Source organism: Leucoraja erinacea, chromosome 7, assembly GCF_028641065.1.
Source record: "Leucoraja erinacea ecotype New England chromosome 7, Leri_hhj_1, whole genome shotgun sequence".
Taxonomy (NCBI): Eukaryota; Metazoa; Chordata; class Chondrichthyes; order Rajiformes; family Rajidae; genus Leucoraja; species Leucoraja erinaceus.
In genome coordinates this window covers 14,205,259-14,219,136 of record NC_073383.1, presented here as the reverse complement: position 1 = coordinate 14,219,136, position 13,878 = coordinate 14,205,259, and the positions used below count along the sequence as shown (strand labels likewise).

The window sequence follows — 13,878 nt, the reverse complement described above, 5'->3', positions numbered from 1 at the left end:
TGGGCATACGACAAAGCCTAGCAATCGAGTGGTGGGTACTAGTTAGAAGGCATTTGATTGGCAAATGGGTGAACAAAGACTACTGATGAAAAGGAGACAAAAGGGTGTGGGATAAGGAGAGAAGAGGTGAAATGTAAATTAAATGCTTACCACTGTATCTAAAGCAGAAAAAACATGACCGACTTTTAGCAGCAAACATTACAATGACAGTTTCCTGTGTGCCAAGGAGCTACGGTGCTGAAATTGCGAATTGAATCTCTTGCACAACAGAATTTAAACAATGATTCTGCTTTGTGCATAAAAATATGAAAATTAAATAATAGCCTTCAAAGCATAAACCTAGGCCAATTTGCTCACATATAATTTTTATATCAAATTAACTGGTTTTCCTGAGCAAATGCATAAATGACCGAGACTAGTCCTTGATTTTGCTGGTGGCCTTGCCGAGGCAGCATGAAGTGCAGATATGGAGTCAATGGAAGGGAGGCTGGTTTGTATGATGGTCTGGGCTACATCCACAACTCACTGTAATTTCATGCAGTTTTGGATTGAACTGTTGGATGGATGGATGTGATGCATCCTGATGAGATGCTTTCTACAGCGCATCTTTAGAAGTTGACGAGGGTGTTGTGGACATGCCGAACCTCCTAAGCCTTTTTTAAGGATGTAGTTGGTGTGCTTTCTTGGCCATTGTTTTGATGCTGCTGGTCCAGGACAAATTGATGGTGATATTTATTCCAAGGAACTTGCAGCTTAGTTCACCTCTATTTTGGTGCTATCAACATAGACTGGGTGGGCGTACTGCTTGGAAATTTAATTTGGAAGTTTGAAGTTTAATTTACAACATTTGAATTCAATTTCAAAGAATGTAGAAATAAAAGTAATTGTTGAGTCTTGACAAAAACCCAGCTGATTCACCAGTGCCCTTTAGTCTTTTGCTTCATCACCCACAACATGTTCTGGTCAGTTGCAAATAGGCATTGACTTGAATGCAATGAAGGCACAACATGCATAGTCAAGACTCCTTAGCTTTTCTCACCAATATAAGAAGATCGCAAAAAGGAATGGAAAAAGTTCTGTTTTTGGTTTTTAGTTCAGTTTCCAACATCTGCAATATTTTGCCTTAAGATATGTGGATCAGTTCCGAGATTGAAAGAGCTACTGCATGAACATAATTAGTAACAGTCTGATAAGTTCTTACTCATAAAATAGACCCATCACTTTTTGTGCCAACTCCGACAAAACAATTATTCCACATCAGAACAGAGTCACCAGAGGTCGGACATAGTGATGCACAGTCAAGGGAAATGAACTCGTAAGTCCTCAACAATGACACTGGAACAGTGATTATTGCTGATGAATTAGTATAACATTAACCATAGTTTGAGAAAGCACCATGTCTGGCAAGGACACAAAATATACTCTTGTGCAATCACAATGACAATCGCCAGAGTACCACCAAAAAGGATTTGGCAGACCTATGAAAAATAACTGCCAATCTGAATTTATGAAGTGGATTTGAAATCTAACTGGGGTAATACAGCAGTGTAACTGGTAGAAATCTGCCACTCAGGTTTGATCCTGACTCCCTGCTGTGTGGAGTTTGCATGTTTTCATATTCAGAAAATACAATCCAATGGTTGGCACCATAAGAGATTGCGATTGCCAAATATCAATAATCCCAACCCCAGGATATATCACAGGAGTGTCTCCGAGCCATGTGCAATGTCTAGCCAACTTCCTTCATCAATTACCTCTCATTGATTAGATTAGAATTGGAAATTACACCATCCCATAGTGGGATAGATCTCGAACCATGACGAGACAGAGTACTGGAAGGGGATAGAGAGTTTAGAACACAGTGTCAGACATATCCTCCCCCTCAACATCAGCAAGACAAAAGTGCTAGTTATTGACTACAGAGAGCAAGATGGTGTATATACCCTGGTCAGCATCAATGGGGTTTAAGTGGAGACCGTTGAGAGCTTCATCTTCAGCATAACATCAACAATTTGTCCAGCTCCAACCACATTTATCTAAAATATATCTACTCATCCTCACCTATTAATTTAATTTGTCCTCATCCTCTTGAAGCTTCTCTGCATCCACTTCACAACTCCCACTACGACCAGATTTGTATGATTAAACATGGATGTATAACACTTCATCTTTTGATCAAAATCATCGATTGATATGGATTATGAAAGCTCAGGTCCCAGAACTAACCTTAGAGACATTGCACTAGTTACAGCCTCGCACCGCGAAAATTCCTGCTGTCTGTTTTCTATCTGGTCATCCGTCCTTAATCTTCCCTTGCATATTACCTCAAATCACATGTGTAGTAATTACACTTAACTTTTTGTGTCGTACCTTATTGAAACCGTATGGAAGTCCAAATATATCAGAATCATTGATTTACCTGAATCTATTCTGTTTCTGACAATGTTAACAAATTTGTCAATATAATATCCCTTCCATAAATACCTGTTGAATCTGTCCAATCATATTATTATGATTGTGTCTTGTTGCCATTTTCTTTATTACAGATTTGATCAGCTTCCTGCCAATTGATACCAAACTAAGTGGATTGTAATATTTCATTTGCTTTTGCCTCTGTTTCTTAAATTGCAGGGTTACATTTGCTAATTTCCAGTCTATAGGAAGTGTTCTAGAATCTGGAATGTTTGAAGATACAACTAATGTATCCAAGACCTCTGGAGCCATTTCATCATCAATTTGGATCATTGGATCAGGTCATCGGTCCCTGGGTGTTAATCAGTTTTCAGTCCCAATTAATTTCACCAATCATTTTTTCTCTCACTGATAAGGTCTTTAAGTTCCAAGATGAACAGCAGAAAATTGCTTGCCATGGCCTGTTAAGACCTCTGAGCCCCTTACTTGTCTCTTGGACAATAAAGTGACCATGTATAAATTTATTGACAATCACTTATTAGAACAGAATTGGAAGATCTTATTGTCCTAAGAATAATTGGGATAAGGAATAGAGGGGAAATGGATCATCTTTTATCACCAAAAGGATTTTTGGTCTGGTACTGTTTCCCTGAAATTGTGAGAGAGGTGAGAAAGATACTCATCAATCTTTTATTTAAAGTCCTGAAAAAGTGCTGATTAAGTTAGCAGAGCAGCTTTTAATATCCCTATTTAGGAATGATTTGAAATTCATGAACAATCTTTCGGTCTCCCCAAACTTGGGATGTGCTACTCTTATCAAGATGTTTATTTGCCAGACTAATAGTTGTGCTACTGGCATGGTAGTACTTCTTTGCGACTTACTTTTCTTTATGATTGGCTATTTTTAATGTATTCTTTCAGACCACTTCACATAGCTGCAAAGAATGGACTTAAAAAGGTGGTGCATGATTTACTAAGCAAAGGGGCAAATGTTCTTGCTGTGGATGAAAATGGTAAGTATATTTATCTTCTTACTAATTACGCTGCTCTTGATTAATTCACTCTACCAAAAGTAACACGCACTAGCACCATGACACTTCTAAAATTTTAACTGAATCCCCTCATAATTTTGGCATGGATTAAACAAAGTAAATAGATTTATTAAAAGTGAAGTTTGAGTTTGCTGTGTTACCTCCCTTCCTTTTGATTTTGATCAAGACTTTATATACTAACCATTCCCTTGTCTGCTTTTGTGCCCAGGTCATACCCCAGCCCTGGCTTGTGCTCCTAACAAAGATGTGGCTGACTGTCTGGCACTCATTTTGGCTACCATGATGCCTTTTTCTCCTCCCAGCACAATGACGTCCTTCAGCATCAGTCTAATAAAAAATGACTGTTTGAACACACCTCTATCCTATGATTCCCCTAATACGGGTAGCAATATTAATTCTCTTAATAAGGAGTTGTATAACAATGTGGGGAAAATGGATAGGTGTCAGGAAGATGATGATGAAAATGATTCGGACTCTGAGACTTTCTGAATTGTTTTAGCAACCTTACATGGAAAAAAGCCTAACACTTGGCTTGTTACTCAGTTGAAGGATTACAGATTGAGCAATCAACCACTGCATACTTTTTTTAAAAAAGCACTTAATAATAAAAAGGCACTTTTCTTACAGGTTTTAGGAAATGGAATCGTAAAGTATTGATTCATAAAGTGGATTGTTGAATAGGGCAAGTGATTTGCTATTGCTCAAATTTGCCAGATATTTGGCATTGCCTCGGAGACATTTTATGCAAAGTGGTGATTCTTGGGCACCAAAAAAATGCTGCATGCAATAACTGTAGAAATTCATGGGGATCTGTCACAGGATGCCGTATGTTCATTGCCAGATCACTTGCCCTATGAATAGGATTTAATTTTTTTTTCCAAATCAGCACAAACATGCATTTGCACTTCAGTAAAAACTTGCGGTTATAGAGTTGTTAGGGATTAACTATACACCTGAGCCGTTAACTACTGATAAACAATGAATGAACTTTTCCAGACTGCAGTGTAAAGTATTCATAAATTCCAATAGGACTTGATGACATCTTTTTACTTCAAATATACCAGCAAGTTTAGACTAGTGTTCAAATAGCAGATTGTGGTATTTTGTACATTTTTATATAGCCTCAAAGGCTGCCTTTAAAGAATGCACAGCAATTTTGTTGAAATCTACCCACCTGTAGGATGAAGAGAAAGTAACTGCCATAAAGAACAGTTGTGATAACGTCTGCTTCATCTGCCAAAGCTTATGTGTTAAATGGAGCCATTCTCTCACCTGTGACAGGACCGCAGCAGGTTAAATGACAATTTGTAAAATATCTGGCAAGCCATGCCAAATGGACCAAATCTGCCACTGATTGAGACTGTTGCTGTCTTTGTTCTAAGATTACAGACTTTTAAAAAACTCATCTACTTCAACAGCTACATTGAAGTAGCCCGTTTCAGTAAAAATGCAGTATTGAAATGCAAATAAAATATATTTCACTTGGGTCAATTCACAAATTGTTGGATTAGAAATAAGCAAGATAAACTTTTAGAATTATTTGCAAATATTCACGTGAATCTATTGTGCATTCAATGCAACCTTCCTATTTTAACTAAAAGCACTGAAAAGATTTCAAGAAACCTTAATATCTTATAATGGTCATTCAGTTATAACCGTTACAAGCAGTTAAATTCCAGAATAGAGACCTCTGATATGAAATTGCTTTTAAGCAATAAATATCTTAACACAGTAAAGCACTGAAAATGAAGGAAAAAGGTCAAACCCAATGGGTTTATGTAAAGAAAATGCTGTTTGTTAACCAATTTTAATAAAAGTTGAAAGCTGCAAAATAATTTACAAACTACATGGTTGCTTTTTCCCCCACTCAAATGAAATTGACTGGTCTTTTCTTTGTACTGTTTTATTGTTTGTCTTATTTAGTAAATCATTGGAATGCAAAATTAGAACATTTTTAATGTAAATTTGAGCAATTATTCATGTACTTTAAAACTTTTTATAGTTTTTAATATAAGCCTAGAAACAAGAACGGTAGAGTAAATACTGGAAGTTAGATATCAGTAGTATTGTGATTGGCAATCCTTGTAGCAAATGTTTCATTTTATTTTTCTTAAGTTCGAATACTATTTTGGTTTTCTTGCATTATAAAATAGTTAGTGCCTTTCTGCCCGTGTGTATTTTCCAGATATTTTCCAAGCATCTTAACATCTTGTAGAATCTTGCTAATTGAGTAATACCCAAGCAATAATGTTAATTTAGATTTCAAAATTAACGATGAATGTAAATTTTTTTTAAAGGTCCAAAAGCATTTGAATGAGGAATGGTTTGTTCATAAAACCATCAAATGGACTTTTTTTTTGCAGTGTTGTACAAGTTTTAAAAGTGATGTCGTGATTCAAAGACATAGTTCATCACAAATTGATATTTGGAAAAGGGCATTTATAATTTAGACAGTCTGACGGTGCGTATTTTAAAACCATAGAAAAAAATTACCTGTGGAAGCTTGTAACATCTATAAGATGTTTAATTTTATAAGATGTTTAAAAAAAAAGCCTATAACATCTATTTGGTAATCTTGTCTACTTTTATGCTTTAGCATGTGCAATATGTCTTGTTACAGTACAGTATGGTATCATGATACAGTGACAGTGTTATGTTTTATGCAGTGAATATGATCCAATTTAGTGAAAATGAAAATGTTTGTTGGAAGCAGTAGTCTATTGAAATGTTATGTATTTGGTTATATTTCTACAGTTAAGTATGAGGTATAAAGCTTAAGACATTTTTGGCATCAAGACTGTCAACGTATAAGAAGGAAACCCAAAACGATCTAAATCCAGCCTGTACCTTAAGCACACTTTACTATTTGACTTTTGTGAACTACTGAATGCTTGTGATGTATAGAAATACCGAACTGCAAACTACTTTTTAAAAAAAAGCATTCAGTTGCTGTATATTTTAATGAAAATAAAGGGTACAGATGCTGATGCAGCTGTTTGATTTCCATTGTTTTTCTTTAAATACTTCCTGGCAATTCCTTAATTCTAGCTTAAAATGTTTAGTAGATGCAGAGGTTGTGGGGAACTGATTGGTGGTCACTCTTGTGCTACTGTATTTTGTTTGAAAGGGCTAATGTTGGTTAAAAAGGTAGTTTTTCCAAAGTTATGTATTTCAGGCTAATGTGGAATCAATCTATGGAGTAAAAAAGATTCCAGTCCCGTCAGCTTATTCCATGGTAAGAAAGAAGGAGAGAGGCAGGATGGGACAGATGGAATAAAACATCTTTATAGTTTTTTTGGCCCTGACAGATTAAGAGTGTGCCTCCAGGGGCCTCATGTGTGATCTGGCCACTCACTACTCTCAAAAATGGCAGTCACCTTCCTGACTGCCATACCATTGAACTGCATAGTACACCTGTGGTATGGTGTCTATGAATCATGGGTGCTTGAATAGGTGGCCAACCAGATCACGTCATCAGTCAAAATATATATGTTTTAATTACTACTGAGTTCACCATGTTGACCTTTTGTGGTTCCTTTGAGCTTTGTTTAAATTGTCATTGTTCACCTGTGAGCTTCAATGTTGGTAAATTGTCTATTCTTTGGAGAGCATCAGATAATATTCGTACATTGGAGACATTGCAGTTAGTGTTGAAACAAAGGATTCAGAAGTCAGCAACAATTACCTCTGCTTTAATAAACATTGAATATAGCAATACAGGTTGAACACAGATTTTTCGGCAACTGATGGTCTCCAACCATCCTGTGATCCGGAAAAAACATTGAGGGCCCAGTTGAAATTCCGTGAGTGGCCACAGATGGCATTGCGAGTGCTGCACGCTCTTTAGGGCCATGTCCCTTTGTTGTGAAAGAGTTGTTTGTTTACATCTACAGTTGTTGGTGATCCCTCAGTTTTGTGTGATTCTTTATATTCTTTGTGTACATTTACTCCTAGCTATGGCTTCTAAGCAAGGTCCAAGTGACAGTCAAGGTGTTAAGCATAAGCACAAGTTCATATCGATACTAGAGAAGGTAGAACTGTTGAGACAGCTCGACAATGGTGTTTCCGTGCAGAAACTGTGATGCTTATGGTGTTTGTTCATCAATTGTCTACGATATAGAGAAGAGACAAAACAATTAGTTTCTTTGCAGACGGTGAATCCAAGAAGCAAATGATCAATAGAAAGACTATGAAAGATGGTAAGAGTACGAAGCATGATTGAATGATGAATGAATTGATTCGACAAAGTTGGAGTGATCGAGTGGACATGTCAGGTCATTTATTAATAGAACAGGCTAAGTTGTTCCATAGGGATCTTAAATTAGAACATGAGTGTGACTATACTGAAGGATAGCTTCAATGGTTTAAGAAACGTCATGGAATTGCCTTGCATAATGTGTGTGGTGAAAAGCTGTCTGCAGATCACGAAGTGCAGCGTGTGTGGACAAGTTTGCTAAGCTTGTAGCTGTACAATGCAGATTAAACTACATTATATTGGTGATTCACATCGCGAAGGGCATTAACAGCAAAGGGCGAAGAAGGGCCCACAGGATTCAAACAATCTAAGGATAGAGCTACCATTCTAGGGTACTCAAACGCAGCAGGCATACACAACTGTAAGTCACTGGTGATAGGAAAAAGTAAATGCCCGAAAGCCTTGAAAGGCATTAAAATTTACCCTGTAATATACTGTGCAAATAAAAATGGCCGGATGACCACCCAACACCTTAGAATGGTTTGAAAGGTTTTTGCGTCTGAAGCCCAAGCACACTGCACATCTGTAGGACTATCAGAAGATTGCAACATTCTTCTTAATGACAACTGTTCAGCTCACCCTAGAGCTGACCTCATGTGCAAGAGTGTTATTATGGCGTACTTACCACCAAACTGCACATCCCTTATCCAACTCCAAGACAAAGCAATACTATGCTCTATGAAGGCGAAGTATCGCTCACTTCATGAAACAAAGTGGTAAATGCTGGCACGCCTGTAGAAACATTCATTAACGAGTTTAACGCAAAGGCGTGCTTTGGTTCATTGCTAGTGTACGGAAGAAGATACAAGCATCAACAATAAAGAAATGCTGGAATAAATGTGCCTGCCTTGATATTTGATGATTCACCTGATGAAAATGTCGATGATTACTTCACAGGGTTTAATGTGTCTAAAGAGAAAGAAGTTGAGTTGCTTGAGTATGCAAAAATGTTGTACGGCTACCAATAGTATAGCAAGTAAGCTTGACGAAGAAAGTCTGGCCGAGTGGATGAATGTTGACAAAGAGACACCTGTTGTTCATCACTGTAATGACTCTGAGATTATTCCGTAGATCTTGTTCTGAATCCTGATAAGAACAATGACAGTGATGAAGACAAGACAGATGTAGCTGAAAGACCTACTATGGACAAGTTGATTGATTTCACGGGTGAATTAATCAATAGGCTAGAGTGACATACCTTCATGACGGAGCAACAGCTGATAATTCTTCCTTTGCTGTATGAAAAATGACACGGAAAGATCATAGCACATAAAACAACTGCTTGGATGAAATGTTTAAAAACAGCCATGCAAAATATGTCAGAGCAATAGACCTTCAACCTTCAACTTCTGATTGACTCCCATAAAATTCTAAAATTTGCCACTTTAGAAGTGATACTACTGCAATGTTTTCTGTTCAAATAAACCTGTTTCATTTATACCTGTGCTAATGTTTCTCATTAATTTCATTCATATTCAGTTTACATTTTATATTTGTTTTATTTAAGTTTCTGGCACTTCTTTGTTTTTTAGAGACACGGGAGGAGTGTCATGAGTGGACCAGGAGTATATTGTCGTTTAATTATCACGTGACCTTTGTTGGTCCAGAAAAACAGATAATCTAGAAAGGCTCTGGAACCAAGGGTGCCAGAAAATCGGTGTTCAATCTGTATTACATTAATTGACAATAAATTAATATGGAGTGTGGTCAGAGAGGAGGAGCGAGGGGCAGGGTAGGACAGAGGGAAATCTAATTGAAGCTGTTCAGAATTCTAATCTTTGTTTTCTTATGAAAAATTAAGAGAGAACATATAAAATTTTAGATTATTTTTGTTGGGGGTGACAGCATTTATTGCCCTTCCTCAAGTTGCAGCAAACTGCCACCATGAAGTGCACTACTTCATATGGGGAAGGGAGTTTCACCAGCACTGATGTACAGTAATAATAGTATTTTCTTTAGTGAGAATAGTGTACAACGATATATATATATATATATATTGATTTGGGAGCTGCTGTTGAAGAAGCCTTGGGTGTTTTTATACTGTATATTTTGTGAATTATATCACATAGCAACCATGGTGCTAGTGAAAGAGTGACAGTTAATGTCAGTAAATCAATCTTAATCCAGCAGGTTTTGAAGTTGCTTGAGCTACACTACCCAGGCAGTTAGAGATTATTTCTATCATATTACTAATGTGTCAAAAATGGTGGCAAAGCTTCAGGGAAACAGGGGGTGAAGTCTTTGCTGCAGGAAACATAATCTTTGACAAGCTTTTGTAATCATAGAACATGATTGGTCCAGTTAATCTCCAGGTTCCCAGTAACCCCCGACTGCAAATGTTACTTGCCTTTCATTAGACTGTTAAATATTATTAGGTTGTGGCTACACGTAGGCATGGATTACTTCATTATCTGACGAACAAATCAACAAACATTGAACATGATGGTGGCACGGAAGGAAGATCCTGAAGACTATTAGGTCTGAAAAGAGGAGACGTTATTGACTGCAAGCATTAATTCTGTTTTTCTCTCCACAGTTACTGGACAGTCCTGGCTTTGTGCTGCATCAGTTCTCTGAGGGAAAGAAGTGTCAGCCAGATTCAGTGGGAAAACTGTGGAGAGACTGAAAACAATATAACCTGCAGCAGCCAAGTGCTGTATGCAGAGGGGCTGCATAAAACCATTAGTTCCATCTGAAGGCAAAATTGACAGAAGTTTATCAGGGAGGTGTCAGGAGCAGCATTCCTTGCAGTACAGACTAGGTTGGAAGAAATATGATCTTATAATACTGTCAAGGTGAATCCTCAAAACACAAATAACACCTTATCACCTTCTCATTCTCTAACATTGCTGTTGTAATCGATGTCTACCTTCTGGTCCTTCGCTTAATGATTCATGAGAATTTATCTTGGGTTCTCTGTTGCCACTTCTGTAGCTTTGTTTTCTACAATAAAACTACTTTGAGCGAATTTTGGGAATCATGACCAGATGCATCATCTCTCCCAAATTTCAAATATTTAGAATAATTGCCTTTGCCCAACTTTAACTTGAATTTAAATGTTGTTAAACTCAAAAATATGTTTTATGTTCATCTACAAATGATAAAGACATGTCCACAACATAACATTTACTGGATGAGTGTCCTTTTCAATATTGCTATCTTTCTAGGTTTGATTAATTGAAAGTCACAGCATGGAACAGGCATTTCAGTCCACAGATGCCAACCATTGATCACCAGTTCACACTACTTCTATGTTATCCCACTTTTGCATCTATTCCATGCACACTAGGGACAATTTACAGAGGTCAATTAATCTGCAAACCTGCATGTCTTTGGGATGTGGGAGGAAATCAGAGCATCTGAAGCAACCCCATGCAGTCGCAGGGAAAATGAGCAAACTCCACACAGTCAGCACCAGAGATCAAGATCGAATGCGGACCTCCGACACTGAGGCAGCTCTACCAGCTGTGCCATTGATTCTGCGACCTCATCATCATATCTTGTACAGGGTCATACACAATCGGGTGTAATTTCACATTCATGTGTTTCTACACTTTATAAATATTTCATTTGGTTTTGTTGCATATTCCTGTGCAAGATTCCTAGGACCAACAGCAAGTTGCTAGAATATATCACTTTTGGTGCTCCAGAACACAACAGTTTCCTTTAGGGTTTCATTAGTTGAGTCGGTGGAAAGATCACAATTAGTTTCATTCTTATTGGGACTATTACTATATTATCTTCAACTGTGACATTTCAAACTCAGTTTTGTCAATTTAGTTTTGGTGTGATGTTGCAATCTGTTTGGGCCCCTCATTAGATTGAAATTGGACACCCACAAAATCTTAATGTTCACTACTTTGTCTTGATATTTTAATCTATCGTGCCTTTTCAAGAAAATTGTGAATAGGTTTTTGTAATAAAAACACACAAAAAAAACTGACGCTGGAAATACTAAATAAAAACAAATAATGTGGAAAGATAAGTCAGCTAGCATCTGTAGAGAAAAAAAAAGTTGTTTCAGGTAGAAGAATTTTTAACAGAGAGAGAGACGTTAGTATGAAGTTACAGAGATGTAGAGGGTTGAATAGGACAGGGAATATCTGATAGGATGATGCCAGGATTGCATTGGGGTTATATTATGGAGGTTTTCCTATTTTATTTGTTAACCTTTGCAAGAAAAGCTAAATGGCATCTCCTTATTTTTAATATGATCCCTCTCAAATTCTCTTTCCACAGATGCAGGGTGACTTGTTGAGTGTTTCCAGCATTTCCTATTTTTATTCTGAATTCCTTGGGGAAAGAAATGCCTGGCATCTTGTAAATATCTCTTTGAGTCCCCTAGGAATATTATATACTCCAACGAAGTAGCTTCTCATTCTTCTAAATGCTAGATGGAGGAATCAAATATTCAATGTCTCTTTATGTGACGGACCTACCATTCTTGCAGCCAGAATGGTGAATCATCACTACATCCACTCTGGCAAGCATATATGTTTTTTTAGATAAGGAGATGTTGCATAGAATTCTCCAGATGTGGCTTCACCAATGCCCTATACAATTAGAGTAAGATGTCTTATTAAAGACTTGTCCCCAAATCTTCTCAAAATGAAGGCCAACGTTGTATTAAATATCCTAATTACCTGGTTCACCTGCATGCTGGCTTTCAGTGTTTTATATGCAAAGGTCTACTTAAACATCAATTAAACCAATCTAGGACTATTTAAACTTTTTAAAAAAATACACTTTCAGTACACAAAAGTAATTTAACCTCACATTTTTGCGACGGTGTACTCCTGTCATGTTGCTGCCCATTCACCTATCTATATACCTTTGACACCTGTATCTTTATCAATCCACATTTTCTCATTCAGTTTCATATTATTAGTAAATTTGAATACATAACATTTTATTCCCTCAGCCAAATCACCAATTTAGCTTAAATAGTTGGTGCAGTGTGCCAATTGTTATACTATCACATTAGTCACAGCCTGCCAGTTTGAGAAGGACCAGCCCTTTGTACTGCCGTTTAACCAATTGTTGATCCATCGAAGTCCATTACTCTCAATTACAAGTATTCTCACCTGTTCACTAAATGGGAGTTTATTCCCAAAAGTCATCTAAAATCTAGATATGCCACATCTGCTAGTTACCCTCAATAGGTTAGTCAAACATTATTTCCATTTCATAAATACATGTTTACCCTCATCAGACATGATAACACATTCTTTATTATAAATTTCAGCATTTTCCCAACTTTTGGCAGGACGTAAAAGTCCGTAGTTCCCTCCTTTCTTAAAAAGTGAAATCTCATTCGCTATCCTCCAGCCTGCAGGAACCATTGTAGAAGCTGCAGTTTTGGAAGATAATAATCAAAGCTTTAATTGTAGACATATGTTTAAAAACATTGGAATATGTATCATAAGATGCTTAAGAATTGTCAGTTTTCAAGAACATTACCTTCATTCATTGTATAAGCCATGCCTGGGTACGAACAGGTTTTTGTTTTTACAGACATCTATAGTAAATGTCCTAATTTGGAACAGCATAACACTTGCAAGATATGGTAACCATACCTTCATAGAAAAGCAACGAATAGGATCAAAATCACATAAGACTGACAAGAAAGAATGCTAAAAGTGGAGAGAGAAAACTAGTTCTACTAATTGTAGGAAAATGTATTCTAAGTCAGAGACTTTAGAATCTAATAATATTATGCAAACTCGCTCGCGTGTAGGGGTGCACATAAATTGGGGATTCATAACCTGGGGACAGCCTGTCTTCACTAAAAATGATTTTCTCATTTACACTGGACCCTTCCATTTGACCTTGAAGGGTTGCCCAAGAAGTGTCATGTTAATCAAATCCATAATTTGTGATTGAATGTTTTTACAAAATATATTCTTGTCAAAACTAAAATACTGTAACTACTGGATGTACTCAACAGGTTCAGCAGCATCAATGGAGTGTGAAACACATTTAAAATATTAGGTCCTTAACCATTCAGCTTTGTCTGTCTTAGTGTCAATTATGAAATGTTATGTTTTGCCAATTTTGCTAAATGGTAAAATTAAAAGTTGGAGCAAAAAAACAGACTATTGGAGAAGCAGTGGAATGAGCAGCATATGAGGGGGGAAAATGAACTGTCAATGTTTTAGG

At 36.9% G+C, this 13,878-nt stretch overlaps 1 protein-coding gene across 10 annotated transcripts in view; it reads left to right on the top strand.

Annotated features, from left to right (window-relative positions):
* Positions 1-12,462, top strand: part of ankrd44 (ankyrin repeat domain 44) — a 170,884-nt gene extending 158,422 nt beyond the window's left edge. For 8 of the 10 annotated variants that reach the window (XM_055637798.1, XM_055637805.1, XM_055637802.1 and 5 more), the window contains 2 exons: positions 3,334-3,425; positions 3,673-6,455. In XM_055637798.1, coding sequence (XP_055493773.1) covers positions 3,334-3,425; positions 3,673-3,953 — 373 coding nt within the window. In that variant the 3' untranslated portion in view covers positions 3,954-6,455. Of the gene's footprint in view, positions 1-3,333; positions 3,426-3,672; positions 6,456-10,255 lie in introns of those variants that run through there. The other 2 variants (XM_055637804.1, XM_055637806.1) reach the window with 2 other exon arrangements.
* Positions 12,463-13,878: the final 1,416 nt, after the last annotated feature.